A 14,891-nucleotide genomic window follows, 5' to 3' on the forward strand; every position below is an offset into this window, starting at 1 on the left:
TTATGATAAAAGCTATTCCTTCCTAATGTACAAACATATTTTTATAAAAATGTATAAACAAAACTAGATAGAGATCAGATGACATTAAGAGAATGAAAAAATGTGTACATCTTAACAAAGTTTTGGGATACTAAGTACGCAAGAAATGCAGAGGTTTTGTACCACTTGATAATGGGATGGAAGCAAACATAAGGTTCAGCAAAGAATAACTCATGACTAGAAGAAAACATTGTCTACTTTACAAAAGAAACCACCTAATGTTACTATAGGCAATAAAACTTCATATCCACACTATACATATGACTTATGGTAGATCCTAAATTATGATCTTACATCAAATTGACCTGCCCGAGTAAGAGCTCTAAAACCTTTGTAAAATCGGCCTGGTTCATTCTTCAGATCCAGTTTATCTATTTGCAGACCAGAGAGGGCGACACCCATGATCCTAAAACCCACTTGAAATGAGGGGAAGACATGAAGGCGCTCCAAACCAGTTTCAACCACCAATAATCCAGACATGGAAGGAGCTTTATCTTTTGGAATCTGACCAATGGACCATATGCATGTCTAGTATGATATAAAGAAAAAATAAAGCTAGAGTAATGTTAGTATAAAATTTACACGGTCAATCAGTCAGAAATCATCATTTCTAAAGTAGTTATGGTAAAAATCATTGCAATCACTTACCGATGGTTTTGTAATTGGATAACAGTATGAAAACCTTTCATACTATGTTCTTTTTTATCAGCACCTTTCATACTTTGTATACACTAGTTACTAATGAAATTTCATAAATGGACCATAGAAGCTTATCTTTGATGATTTTAATTACTTTCAAGGTTAACAGTGGATAATTAAAGGTCAATATGAAACACTGCTACTCACTATTCACTAGAAGCATGATACTAGCGAAACTAAGTACCTTTTTAGCAAGGATGTTCACTGTTCCATGATTTGAAGTCAAATCAGCTGATAAGATGAACGGAGGGAGCTGAAACTGAACAGTAACCGAGTCGATTGTCTTTCCAGGATCATTTCTTATTCCAACCAATACACTAAGATGACATGTCCCACCATCCGAAATTAACTGTGGCTTTACATATATTGGGGTGCTCTTCAACTCTCTTACTCTGAAAGTGAAGTGCTTGAATTGTTGAAAGAACAGAAAGTGGGAATACAAATATTAAAATTCAACATTCACAATTACAACTGTATCGATTACAACTTTTTGAAAAAGATTTTGGTTCTTGAAAAACACAGCCAAGAGAAACAAAGCTTACAGCATGCTAGTTTCATATCCTGATCCAGGCAACAAACAAGTGGGTTTGTACCTGTAGCTCATAAGCTTAAATTGTCCATCAGGAGGCACAAAAGAAAGAATTTGATGAGACTCCCAAGGCCGAAAACGAACACACGGATGGAACCTGACATCATCTAGGACGGAAGGATTTGTAAATGAAAGGGTTAAATCAGGAAAACCTGAGATACGGGAATTTACTTGAACTTCACCATAGATCTCACATTTCAACAAACCTCCATCCCTGAATGAATAAAGCTATTTAGCTGTGACTACTAGGAAAAAATGAAATTCTCCAAAAGATAAAATCTACAAAAGAGCGGTCTGAACATGATCTGCAATAATGTTTTACAAAAAAGGTTTCTGCAAGTTCCTTCTAGCTTCCAAGAGTTAGTACCATTCACAAATCTTGGAAAGTAGATGTCCCATTCACCAAAACATTGTAGCATAAGACCGCAATATCCAAAAAGTAGAAACACCATTAATTTATCACTATCAAAGTGTAATTTTAAGAAGAGATAAAGAAGAATGAGCATATAGACCTGTTAATAATCGCATCCATTTCTTCAACAAGTTCTACATATACTTCATTGTTGGAGTACTTTGGCTCTGATGTTCTCCAGGGAATACAAGATGCGGTAGCCCTAGGAAGGGTATCACTCACATTTGAATTGCTACCAGTCACAATGCTCAAGGCTTTGTTAACCACATTTGGCGGATAAATAATCTCTCGCAGGCTACTAGGTTCTGTAGTTAAGGGGAAGCCATTATCTATCATCTCATCCAACAGCTAAAAGAATAACAAAAAGTAAACTGGTTAGTTTGCATCTAATCAGCAGAAACCAATTGATAAAGCTATATCAGTAGAGGTTAGTAATTGAGACAAGTACCTCGTACACAATGACAAAGTTGTCTTTAATTATGTCTTCGTTTAAGGTCCCAAAATAATCATTGAGGACATCAGCTACCCTACAGAGAAACTGAAAATGAGATAGTTAAGAGAAAAATTAATAAGTAAACAGAGTAGCATTCAATCGGCTTCATATTCTCAGTAGCAAAAAATATACCTCAATGGCCATCAAGGGTGGCATTTCAATTTGCGTGCACCCCAAAAAAGTGATTCCATCACGAAAAACTTGGAAAATGTAATGCGTATGAGAGCTAATCACTGGTTGTTGCTAAAAGTAAAATAGTTGAATGAAGAACGCAAATAAAAAAGGTCAATGAAATTAAAAAATCCGAAAGAAAAAAAAAACCTTGAAGGAGTCGCCAAGTGAAACGGCTTGTTCCCAGAACCAGGCACAAATGGAGCGATCGACTAAGTGCCCCGAAAGCTGTTTCTCTAGCATTACCTCTCTTCACATGAAATCAAATTCAAATTGCAATCAAATTTAACTGAATTTGCAGCAAGTAGAGCAGATTTTAAATAAAATGAAGCTTACGAAGTTTGATTTATCTTACCCGGCATCTGAGAGGAGAAATATGCACTGCAGCATCACTGTATTTCTCAGGAGTAAACCCAAAATCGGAAGGAGAATTGGTAGTGAAGAAGAGTGCGGAAAAGAGTTTGCTTTGCGGTGAAAGAAAGGATTATGAAAACAATGAACAATGCGTCAGCTTTGCAATGATTCCAACCAGAAGAAGCTGGCAAACTTACCTGCTGACATGGATATCCAATAAACTATTGACCACCGATATTTTGACAACTGGATTTGCGTGTTGCTCCAAAATACAACCGTCTGACATGGCAGTTTTAATATTAAACAAATAGTGTGTAGTTGCTGAGGTGAAAAAATTGAAAATAAATTGTATTTGAACCGTGCAGTTTCTGAATTTGCGAATGAAGAGCTTTTGAAATGTGCGTTTGACAGGTAGGAGGATTCTGGATTCCAATGGAAGAACATTTCATTTGAGGGTTGTGGATTGTGAAAGTAAAGCGCGTTTGAGGGTTGTTTAGGGTTTAGGGTTTAGGGTTGTGTGTCATTTAGCGAAGCGGCAGCGATGTCATCTTGAGGGTTTAGGGTTTTCGTTTAAGAGTGCGATTTTGATTGATGTATGTATTTTGGTTCGTTTGGTACGATGTTATTTGTTTGATTGTTTTGCTATTGCTTTGATTTCCGTTTTTTAGCGTTGAGTGTAGTGTAATTTCATTTGTTTGTTTGGTGTTGTGGTTTTTGAGTTTTGAAGTTTGAATGGATTTGGATTTCATTGTTTTGTGCTCTGCAATTTTGGGACTAGTTTTGAAGTTTTTGTGTGTCCAGAAGGTTAGGGACTGAGTTACTAGTGATAAAATTCAATGGGAATGTTAATGTCCTAAATTAGTGACATTGTATGGGGAAGTGGTGACCCCTTCCTTTTTTTGTGGTGACCTACGAAGCCCTTTTTGTACTGTCATGTTGTCTTACTAGTGTTATGTTTGCATGTGCTTTTTGGTGTTGTGAGGGTCGAAAAGGGAGTGTAGTGAGCTGATTGAAGGTTAGAGAATTTATTGTTGTAAGGGTAGCTTCAAATGTGGTCTATGTAGATATTTATGCACTGTCTTGTAACCTTTCAACTTAAGGTTCACATCTGGTTTTTTGGTTTTATGAGGGTTGAGATGGGCAAGGAGGATGGGCAAGGGATGACATATGTGGTAATAAGTGGTGACCTGCCACCACGTTTTTGCATAGTTAAAATCCGTATGATTTTTATTAATTTCTTACATGTATTTTGTTGGGGCAGTATTTATTTTGGTTTTTTGTAGAATTGAATTGTGTTGTTCATGGTTTTCAATTGATTAAGTAATTACTTGTTCAGGATATAATGTCAAGTAGCGGACGTTCAGATCAGGAGGTTGTTACGATTGATTCTCATCCCGAGCCTCAAGTTAAAGTTTGATTGAAATGATGATTTTTGTTTTAAAGTAGACATGATGGTATATTTGTTTTTTTGATAATTTTATATATTAAAGTGTATTTGTATTTGATTTGATATACAAGTGTTTAGGCATAATTGCAAGTCAAAGTGTTTGGGTCTTGTGAACAAGCACTTAAGTTTGGAACAAAAGTCTATTATACAGTCCACCCCATTTGGATGGCTTGTGTTTGTGCGTGAGGAGATAAAATTGAGTCGTGGACTTTTAAGTTAAGTTATGTAATGTTTGGGTGGAGAGGAAGCAAGGTTTTGCAATTCGGTATCAATTTGTGTCGTTTAGTTTGTTAGATGTGTGTTTAGGTGTAGGTTTAAGAGTAACTGGTACAAAAATTGATTTAAGGAAAACTAGAATTATATATTGCATTAGGAGTTTTTTTTTGAAGAAGGCGATGTAACTGCGGAAATGATTTATTCTGAAATTTTGAAACGTGACAACGGTATTTCCTCAGAGGACTTGTGTAAGTTGTACATTCTATTAGGATTGTCAAAAAAAAATTTGCCTACTAAAATGGGTTTAGTTCATGATGGATTGTTTAACATTGTTGATGATTTAGACAAACTAGGTACATATAATTGGGGGGGTTTAGTGTATGGAATTTTGGTTGATAGTTTGTGTTCGGCTTCAAAAAGGATGACCCAGAAAAGTATGTCGCTTATCCATTTGGATGGTTGTGTTTACCTGTTGCAGGTAATATGAAACATTTTTGTTATTGCTAAATGTTTGTAATAATTGTGCATGTCTTTGACTTCGTAATAAATGATTTTTTTTATTCATTCTTAAGATATGGGTGATGGAGCATTTGTTCTCTTATAAGCGTCACGTACCTACAAGTGGAAATAAATATCCCCGTATCATGCATTGGATGGATGTTAGAGTTGATGACCATGAACTTTGACATGGTCTGCGTAAGAATATGGTATGTCATTTTTATTGGAATTTGCACTACATTAATGTTGTTCTGAATGTAGATAATTAAGTTTGAAATTATATATGTCAACGAACAGGTTGTTGTTGAGTTATGTGCTTCGAATGAAGAACTTTGTAGTGAATTTGTTCAAGAAGCTTTTCACCAATTTGGTTGTGGAATTAAGAAGAAGAAACCAACAAAGGATGAAGTTCGTACAATGAGGGTAAAAGTTGTTGAATTGATACGCAAATGTGAGGAGCATGAAGTATTAATCACGAGAATGGAGAAAGAGGTGAAGGACATACTTGAGTTAATTGCAAGCAGAAATTTTGTTCCTGATGATACTCGTTCGGAAATAGTTGAAGTTGAACCTCTTTCAGTGGATTGCACATACTTCAAAAAGCTAGAAAGTAATCATGAAGATGTACATGAAGAGAAAGATTTACATGGAGATGAAGATCGGTCAAATGAAGAAGTCAACATGTTTCTAAAATGAACCGTGAACCCATGAAACGTTTTAAGATTGTTGTTTTGAGAACACCTAGACAACATATTCAAGGAGGAAGGAAAAAAACTCAAAAATTGATGCTTAAGTAGTTGGTTAATTGATAAGTTTTTAGGTTTTTCTAGTTTTAAGTTAGTGGAATTATGGTTTATTGACATTGTTGATACTATTGTAGTTTATGTGCTATTGTAGAATTTATCTTCTTATGAAATTGTCGTAACAAATATTTTTGTTAAGAACTTATTTATTGTGGAAACTCTGAATGTGAGTGGATTTATTTTGTGATTCATTGAGCATTGTTTATTGACTGTGAGCTTAGCAGTTATATTCGGTGACTTGATTGTATTCTTGTGCAATACTATTTGTTAAGATGTTTTTGTTGAACTTTGTAGTGAATGTGGTCAATTTTATTGTGTGTAAAACTGAATTGAGTGGATGTGATGACAGTCAAGTTGTGAATACTTTATGCCCAACTTCTCAATACTTGGAGAAAATGAAAGGAGAAAGGAAGAAAAACAGAAGGAAAAAAAAGGAATTTATCATATTTGGTAAAGAAGAAACATAATGAAAATAAACGTTATGCTGGAAGATTCTGCAATAAAGAAAAAGGCCTGGGTTATAATGTGAGTATTACGGTTATCGGAATTCACAAATAATTATCCTTAATCCTCGTCCTTTATTTTTTCTTTTATGATAATCGTTCATTTTTTCTGTGACAATCAATTATATTTTCTCTAATAATTGATTTTCGCCTTGTTCTAAAATTTATGCATGTTCTGCATATATTCCGGTCCGTGAAGCAACAGTGGCCGGTTACCCGTGATGATGCAACATCGTCATTTATAATTATCATTCATTTCCATGAGATAATATTCTGATTATATGAAACAGCCACTTTTTGCAGTCAATATTGAATATCCTTCAATGCAAAAAGAATACAAAAAAAAACATGATTTACACCTAAAAGAACTGTTTTTACTATTCAATCATAAAAGTCTCATTCAATCCATTTCACATAAAAAGTACAAAATTTTGCACGTGCTGTATAATCATGTACAAACTTCCACCGATCTCAATTCAACTTGTATTTCCATCTTTCACAATCAGACGACACTGAATGCTGACTGTAGGGTAGATGAGAACCGAGAGGCAATTGTCTGAGAGGCAAATTGTTGAATCTGCTTCTTGGCATCTGAAATAAAATCAATAAGCTCTCTTATGCCATTGCAAGGTTTTAGCCATTCATTTCGAGTATAAAGAGAAATCTTTTCAGTTAGGTATGAAAGGGAGACACACAAGTGCAGAGCTAGTGAACAACCACTATTCTCGATATGCGGAGTAAAACTAGCCTTCTAGAGAACTCCTTAGGCGTGTATGTTTCACAACCATCCCGATCATTCAGAATGAAACATGCCTCCATGGTAACATCAATTAAATCAGATGCAATGCAGAAAATATTGATACAATAAATAAATACAAGAGTCAGAGCTCCCAATCCTGACAAAAACAGGGTGCTAGTACCAAGGAATCGTTCCTTTTCACAAACTATGTACAATATCATTCCAAAAATATTGTAGTGTTTAATTTTTACTTTTCTTTTAAGTTCTTGTTATTTAATCTCACTTTATGTTTTGTCGTTTAAAGTTATTGTAGTTCTTAATATTACAACAAGTCTCTATGGATTTGACACTCAGTACTGAAGCTAATGGTGTGCTTGCCACAAAGTCAACAGTAATATATTCCAATTTGTTGTGAATGTAGAAATAGATTGAGAGCACCCTACATAAGTTTATATCAGCATCCAAAGCATTTTTTCATACCGAACATCATATCCAACCCTAGGGAATTATGATTCACTTATTAAAACTGTTGTGTTCATGCCTAATGAAGCCCTTTCACCAACAGGAAATTGAACAAAAGAACATAAATTGGCAGTTGACAAATAAGAGATGGACTCTAAACATGACTTATCTATTAGTCAGCATCCTCATATGTCAACAATCTTAAAGGAAGTAGGAGAGTGCAGCAAATTAGAGTCTACATTTTTCAAAATGTGGTGAGAAAGGGGCACTACAAGACTAAGTTTCAATAACTTCACGATGAGATATATGTATTGTACATCATAACCCATGAAAATTACTAGTATCTTATTATTATATACAGATAATTCCTCCATCCTAAATCAGTTTTTGAAGTGGAAAGCATACATTTTAAAGAATATTATCAATAAACCAACTGACCTTTTTTGCATTTGGTAAAACCAACAATATTTGCAATGCTGAGGGTCAGACAAACTCCAACAACAAGGAGATAATCAGCTTGAAGCCTTATGAGTGAGAATATTGCCAGAAAAATCCATGCAATAGCCTGTAGAACATACAAATAAAAAACATCAATTCTTATGTTGATGATGATTATGATTTTACCCGGAGGGGGGTTGTATCAAAAGTACAAGCAATTTTGATAATGACAGATGGTGGTTTATGAAAAGCAGTCAAAAAAGCCCATAAAATTATGCTAGATGGTGTAGCATTTCAAAGTGGAAGCAAGGTGGCTATAAAAAAACATAGCATATGCAAACAAAAATAAAAACTGCACAATCTAACACAAAACTATCGTGTTAAAGAACATTGAACAAAAAAATACGCAATTCATAAACTTTAGACACGGAGCACTAGAACTTAAATAAACCGCTTAGGAAAAAAATGGAGTGCGGAATCAATATGAAAAAGCGACCTAAGGAACGGGAAAGAAAAAGAAAAAAAAAAGTGTCTAGCTAGAGAAGGTAACAAGAATATGGAAGAGAAAAGAAAGGGTCAGGGGGCACAAAAACCAAAAACAGGGAGGAAACAGTTGGAAATAGACTCCAGGCTGGCAAAGGTGGATGAGGAAAGAACGAGAATGGGAGTGTGTGCTGAAAATGAAAACTGAGGAGAAAGATACAGAGGTCTCCTGAAGATTGTGCAATACAGTTTCACTAGAACTTATGGATCATGGGTATACCCATGAATATGGGTCTCACATGTAGGGTTAGAGTGGCCCCATTATTTCCTGGGAATTTTCCACTATAACTGTTTTTTGGCTCTATGGCGTGTGAGCAAGGTGGTGACATGATGGTCACCACGGCACAACCACAAGAATCTGTCACACCAAAGACTCAGTATGGCATCTTGTTGAAAGTTTGTCAAGCTATCCCATCATCACATCAAAACCACCTTTCAGAAACACTGACCACAAGCACTAGTACAACCATGCCATGTTAATTCTTAGAGTTTTTCTCCATCGGTATTGGCACCATCCCAACCGAAACTTTACAGAGAACTGATTATTTTATTCCGAGCATTACAATCTATGTAGCATACTATTTACTCCTAACCAACACATGCACCATGTGAATGAATCTGATCAGGAAATATTATTACATAGAGTCCCCATTATCAAAACTGCCAACAGACACATTTTAAATGTAACTCTAAGAATCCAAGAGAAAACTGGAATGCCATTGCATACTGTAATCAATCTATATTTACTTACCGTAAGGTACAGGGTCCACCAGAAAAGCCAAGAATCTTTCTTGTTCATCCGAGCTAATGACTGCAGAGGTAAAAATTAAAAAAATCAATATATGTAAGGTGCAAGCAAGTATCTGTAAAGAATTCAGAGCTCATTCTTTTGCTGTGTTCTGATTCAGCAGAAACAGTATATGACCGAGCTTCTTTCATTTCAAAAAATCCACTGATCTGAAGAAGGACTACCTACCTCATGGTCAAGACACTCAAATTTCCAAACACTCTCACCCAGATCATTAATTTCATTCCACCACCTCAAACCAACTAAAATTCGCCCACTCACATTCTTGACTACCCAAAAGTCAAGGGCAGCAAGAAGGACAGTCACGACAAAAATGATGACAAAGTTATCAATAAAGAGGGCCGAGAGAATGTAAAATGCCAAGGCTGCGGCCTGCAAGATAGAAAGAAAAAGTTATGCCTTAATGAAATGAACATGGATTGCATAAAAATAGACGCTAAAGAGCACAATTGGATAAACAAAACCTTGAAGAGGACATGAAAGAAGCAAGTCTTGGGATTGGCGTAGTTTTCACCCACAGACTGCACACAGGAAAATTTAATCAATCAATTAAATCTGGAAAGAATCAATATTGAATATCACAGTCAATCATTAAATCGTATCCATTTTCAGTGTCCAGCGCAACCAGTGAAAAATGGAGCAGAAAATAGAAGACATTGTAAATCATCAGAGGAAATTAAGCGTGTATGTATTCGGCTAGATAATCCCCAGGGACAAAAATCAAATAAAGTTTCTTTGAAGAAACGCAGGGAAATTGAAGGAGAGAACTTAGATAACAGCAGATCTAGGAATTACGCAGAAATGTAGAAAAGTAGTTGACTGACCTGGTTGGGATCCATGTGTAGAGATGAAAGAGAATGAACGAAGCTTGCAAGTAAAGAGAGACGAGGGAACTATAGCATACCAGATCTCATACCCCTCCAACAAATTTCGGACCAAAATTTGTTCCCAAAACACTTACATAAATATTTTTGGAAAGTAAGCACTTTTTTTTTTTGTCGAGGAAATGCAAACGGTTAAAAAAGCATTTTGTGCTGGAATGGGCTTTAGTGGACTTTAGTGGAGCTCGTATTAGGGCAAATTTTTCCTAACACCTCTATAATTTCTTCTGCACTCCCATATTTTTAAAAAATACTAAAATTATTCATTCTGAATTTTTCAATTCGGAATACAAATTTTGTATTTTAAATTGTTTAGAATTCAGAATAAAAAATTTGTATTATGAATTCTACAATTCGAAATACAATGTATTTTAGATTCTAAAATTCAAAGTAGAAAAATTGTATTTTGTTCTGAATTATAGAACCCATAATACAATTTTTTCTGCTTAGATGGTGAAGGTTTGTGGCAGTGACACTCGACGTGAGAGGTGTTATGACAGTGGCACTGGAGATGGGAACTTGTTGTGGTGGTGGAAGTTGAAAGTGGGGGAGGTGTTGCTGCGATAGAAGTTCGAGGCTCAATGGAGAAGATGATAATTTCACATCTTTTATGGAGGTGCATGAAGAAAGCAAGCATGAGGGTGCAGGAATAAATTTCCTAATATTTGTTTACGTATTTCAAATTCTACTGAAATACAATGAGAATAAAAATATATATTCCAAATTTAATGTTATAAAATATAAAAAACAAACTTCTAATATTTCAGAATATACAATTTAAAAAGTCATCATATAATATATTCCAAAACTCAAATTACAAAATAAAAACACAAATTTATAGAAATCATTGCACCAACCACCCTTTAACTAAATCCACACTACCACCAAATACACCAACCATTATCTCTCGTCCCTGCCTCAAACCACCTCAAGCCATCAAGAATGCAAACCTGCATAATGCTCTGAACCAACACATTGGCACCCACACCGAACATTTGTTTTCAGAAGGACAAATTGGTCATTTAAAATTATAAGGGTGCAGATTAAAGTTCATGGGGGTGCAGAATGTAAAACCCTTACTTCAACTAGTATTACTTACAAGTTGGGCTTGTTTTGAAGCCCAGTGCAAACCATAAAACAAATTAGTGGGCCTAGTGGGAGCTCTAACTTTCTCCTGCCCATTTCGGGATATATTTTGTAGTTTCTAGCAGATTTTTTTTCTTTCTTTTCGGAACAATATTTGAAGTATTATGAAATATTAAATATCCACAATCTTGGTGATCATTTAAACTTTACATGGTTCATAGGTTTAAAAGTTTCTAAAAGCACTTTTCACTTAAAACAGTAGAAATCATGTGCTTGTTAGAAGTTTATAGAAACTTGTATAGAAATTAAATTGTGCATGTAAAATTTACAGAGTGTTTGTCGTGCCTACTTCTATGGTGTTAGAATTTTACTAATATCTTTTGTACAAAGATATTAATTTTCTTATTTAACGGCATCAATAAAAGCTCTTCTTAATTTTGTTTTTTATTTTGACGAAAAAGTAATAATAAACATAAGATCCAAAATACGAGCATCTAGAAATTGAGAGAATATTCTAGTGGAGGAAGTTTCTTTTGTCAAAACTGAAGGCAACACTTTTGAACCTAAAGCTAAAATGGTCGGCGTAGGAAAACAAAGCCCAAAGCATTATCCTAGAAATAAAAAATGCTACGTTTCACTTGACTATTTGACTATTCCTCATGCTGCCTCATTTTACAACATGGTCTAATGTCGTGTTTTTTAAATTTATTTTACTTACTTTACTATATTTTGTAATTAATAAATAAAAAGGGGTCCCATAATAAATTAGATTTGGTCGTTTTTGTTGATTTTCCACCAACTGACGAAACCAGAAAACGATACTGATAGGAAGTTAGAGTAACTGCCATGTGGCTCTCTCTTCACCTTACAGCGCCAACCCTCGTTTACACACGCAATGGATTTCATGGATCCCACCAATATACGGAGTTCTTAACAATACCCTCGTTCAATGCCACGTGTCCTGTAATTGTCGACGCGACCGTCGGTGGTGGTTGGTATCCACTGTTTGGGGGCGGTGGCAGTTAAACTGATAACGGATATTCTATCTGGCTATATATGTATCATCATGTCACCACAATTTAACTTTTCCCAAATATTTGGATCACGGTCTCTAAACGTTCTTTTTTCCATTTCAACGCTATAACCTACTTCTCCCAACTGTAAGAACAGGATCACAACTGAATTTCAAAATTTATGACGGGAAAAAGAATCTAATGCAATTATTCTCTTTACACGAAGTTGAAGATTCTGATTCTTGTTCCTAAACTATAATAATTTTGATTCGGCTCGTTTTATTATTACCATATGATAAAAAAAACTATGATTTATAAGAGTCCGCTTGTAATTGTTGGCTATGTTGGTGTTAGGATTTTATTGATCAGTTAATAATTATTAATGTTAATAATTATTGTTTTATATTGTCCATCGTTATCGAGTATTTATTACAATTACAACTACCTAACAGAAATTAATAACACCAATAATTCACCCTGGAAGAATGCTAGAATGCTCTAATGTTATAAAAGTCCACAAAAAGGATAAGTAAGTTAATTAATCATATCTTTAATTAATTAACCCGTGAAAAACTATTTATAACCGCGTGAGTGGAATAATTTAATTAATCAACCACAGATATTCGTTATCCTTCACCGTGCGATCCCAAAACCATCTCCTAACCGTTGGATTACTTGTGTACTTAATGACGATAGTACCCTTCAGAGCTCTATATAACAAACCGCGCCACTCTCCGACCAACACAACAACAAACAAACCAAGATATTCCTTGCAACTTTTCTGTGTCTTTTGTCTCCAAAACCCTTCAAGCAAGCAAAAAGTTCTTACTGAGACCATGGCTCCTGTTATGACCACCGTGAAAGCCAACCTCACTGAAGCTAAAACCGCCGAGGCTGGTGGCCGTGCCTACGTGACCTTCCTCGCCGGAAACGGTGACTACGTGAAAGGTGTGGTTGGGTTGGCCAAAGGTCTGAGGAAGGTGAAGAGCATGTACCCTTTGGTGGTAGCAGTGTTACCTGATGTTCCTGCAGAGCATCGTAACATTCTCATCTCCCAAGGGTGCATTGTTAGAGAGATTAAGCCCGTCTACCCTCCAGAGAACCAAACCCAGTTTGCTATGGCATACTACGTCATCAACTACTCCAAACTACGAATTTGGGAGGTAGATACATATATTATACATATGTCTGTAGTTCATGCTTTAGTTTTTGTTCTTTTTCCCATTTTCTTAGAGTATTAATGTGTTGTTTTCTTCACTGTGATTTTGCAAAATGTTTCAGTTTGTGGAGTACACTAAGATGATTTACCTAGACGGTGATATCCAAGTGTTTGACAACATTGACCACTTGTTCGACTTGCCTGATAACTACTTCTATGCGGTGATGGACTGTTTCTGTGAGCCCACTTGGGCCCACACTCCGCAGTATGAGATCGGTTACTGCCAGCAGTGCCCTGATAAGGTTCATTGGCCCACTAACCTTGGGCCCAAGCCTCCTCTCTATTTCAACGCTGGGATGTTTGTTTACGAGCCCAATCTGGCTACCTACCATGACCTTCTTCAAACAGTCCAAGTCACCAAGCCCACTTCCTTTGCTGAACAAGTACTAATTGCTGATACAATATTGATAATGTGTTCTTATTAAGTGATGACAGTAAGAATATGTTCATGATGGATTATTTATTGTGTTGCAGGATTTTTTGAACATGTACTTCAAGGATAAGTACAGGGCAATTCCTAACGTGTACAATCTTGTGCTGGCCATGTTATGGCGTCACCCTGAGAATGTTGAGCTTGAAAAAGTTAAAGTGGTTCACTACTGTGCTGCGGTGAGGGTTAATTTGTGAGTGAAATGAAAGTGGAATATAGAATGAATGTTTATTTAATTTGGTTGTATTGGTTTGACAGGGATCAAAGCCTTGGAGGTACAGTGGGAAAGAGGAGAATATGGAGAGAGAAGATATAAAGATGTTAGTGAAGAAGTGGTGGGATATATACGAGGACAAGAGTTTGGACTACAACAATTCCCTGAATGCACAAAGACTTGCTGCGCCGCTTTTGGAAGCTGGTGGACTCAGTTTCATTCCTGCTCCTTCTGCTGCTTAAAGTGCTTTTGTTTCTCTTTGGAAGTGTCACCAAGTACATATTTAGTTTTATGTATTTGTAAGCAGTGTTAAGAGGACCCTTTTTATGTGTCCCCTTTCATATTTTCATTTTTTTCAACTCTCCCATTGTAAACTACTGGATACCATGAAACAGTGATCACATAAAACCAGTTATGGTGCTGTTGTTGAATCAAGATGGTCAACAAACTATTCTGATTTGGAACCAGTGACCACTTGATTTCAACTTACTGTTTGTAACTACAGAATACGAATCTGCTGATATTTTGCATCATACGGGACTTATTTAATACTGTTACAGATGTTAGCCAATAAACTACATTCCAAAAACAAGTCAAAGAAATTGTAACTTGGTATTCCTAGAAAACTTGTTTCAAGAACTAATTATAGAGCGTTTCAATAACCTTTCGAAATTGTATGTGGCGATTCCGGAAACAAGTTTCAAGAACTAACTGAGAAATTCTTACTTCTAAAGATTAGATTCCACTACAGTAAAAAGATTAACATGGAAGCTAAATTATACAATGCAACTAATCTTATTACATTCTATAAATTAGTTTCTCAGATATGAAATA

The 14,891-nt window shown here is 35.6% G+C and overlaps 3 protein-coding genes and 1 long non-coding RNA gene across 8 annotated transcripts; 2 read left to right on the forward strand and 2 right to left on the reverse strand.

Annotated features, from left to right (window-relative positions):
• Positions 1 to 54: 54 nt before the first annotated feature.
• LOC137830094 (AP-3 complex subunit mu-like) lies at positions 55 to 3,036 on the reverse strand. Of its 5 annotated transcripts, none has more exons than XM_068637228.1 (8): positions 2,759 to 3,036; positions 2,554 to 2,653; positions 2,365 to 2,475; positions 2,188 to 2,277; positions 1,840 to 2,087; positions 1,332 to 1,541; positions 923 to 1,130; positions 55 to 567 (listed from the first exon to the last, which is right to left on the reverse strand). In XM_068637228.1, exons 1-8 carry the CDS (start codon positions 2,791 to 2,793, stop codon positions 322 to 324), a joined length of 1,248 nt encoding a protein of 415 aa, XP_068493329.1. In that variant the 5' UTR covers positions 2,794 to 3,036; the 3' UTR covers positions 55 to 321. The 5 variants fall into 5 exon arrangements, with proteins under 5 accessions (XP_068493329.1, XP_068493331.1, XP_068493333.1 ...); XM_068637230.1 differs by having other exon boundaries at positions 55 to 594; positions 2,759 to 2,940; XM_068637232.1 differs by having other exon boundaries at positions 2,365 to 2,432; positions 2,759 to 2,907.
• Positions 3,037 to 3,102: 66 nt separating this feature from the next.
• On the forward strand, positions 3,103 to 5,912 carry LOC137830098 (uncharacterized). Its single transcript, XR_011084156.1, has 4 exons — positions 3,103 to 3,168; positions 4,094 to 4,898; positions 4,993 to 5,127; positions 5,216 to 5,912. It is a non-coding gene; the product is annotated as an uncharacterized lncRNA (long non-coding RNA).
• A 664-nt stretch (positions 5,913 to 6,576) lies between these two features.
• On the reverse strand, positions 6,577 to 10,197 carry LOC137830097 (Golgi apparatus membrane protein-like protein ECHIDNA). The gene is made up of 6 exons (XM_068637234.1): positions 10,039 to 10,197; positions 9,679 to 9,735; positions 9,383 to 9,586; positions 9,158 to 9,217; positions 7,864 to 7,990; positions 6,577 to 6,815 (listed from the first exon to the last, which is right to left on the reverse strand). The coding sequence occupies exons 1-6, from the start codon at positions 10,051 to 10,053 to the stop codon at positions 6,727 to 6,729; spliced, it is 552 nt and encodes a 183-aa protein (XP_068493335.1). The 5' UTR covers positions 10,054 to 10,197; the 3' UTR covers positions 6,577 to 6,726.
• A 2,610-nt stretch (positions 10,198 to 12,807) lies between these two features.
• Positions 12,808 to 14,590, forward strand: LOC137830099 (galactinol synthase 2-like). The gene is made up of 4 exons (XM_068637235.1): positions 12,808 to 13,357; positions 13,476 to 13,796; positions 13,888 to 14,022; positions 14,102 to 14,590. Exons 1-4 carry the CDS (start codon positions 12,881 to 12,883, stop codon positions 14,297 to 14,299), a joined length of 1,131 nt encoding a protein of 376 aa, XP_068493336.1. The 5' UTR covers positions 12,808 to 12,880; the 3' UTR covers positions 14,300 to 14,590.
• The last annotated feature ends 301 nt before the right edge of the window (positions 14,591 to 14,891 follow it).

Source organism: Phaseolus vulgaris, chromosome 7, assembly GCF_000499845.2.
Source record: "Phaseolus vulgaris cultivar G19833 chromosome 7, P. vulgaris v2.0, whole genome shotgun sequence".
Classification (NCBI taxonomy): Eukaryota; Viridiplantae; Streptophyta; class Magnoliopsida; order Fabales; family Fabaceae; genus Phaseolus; species Phaseolus vulgaris.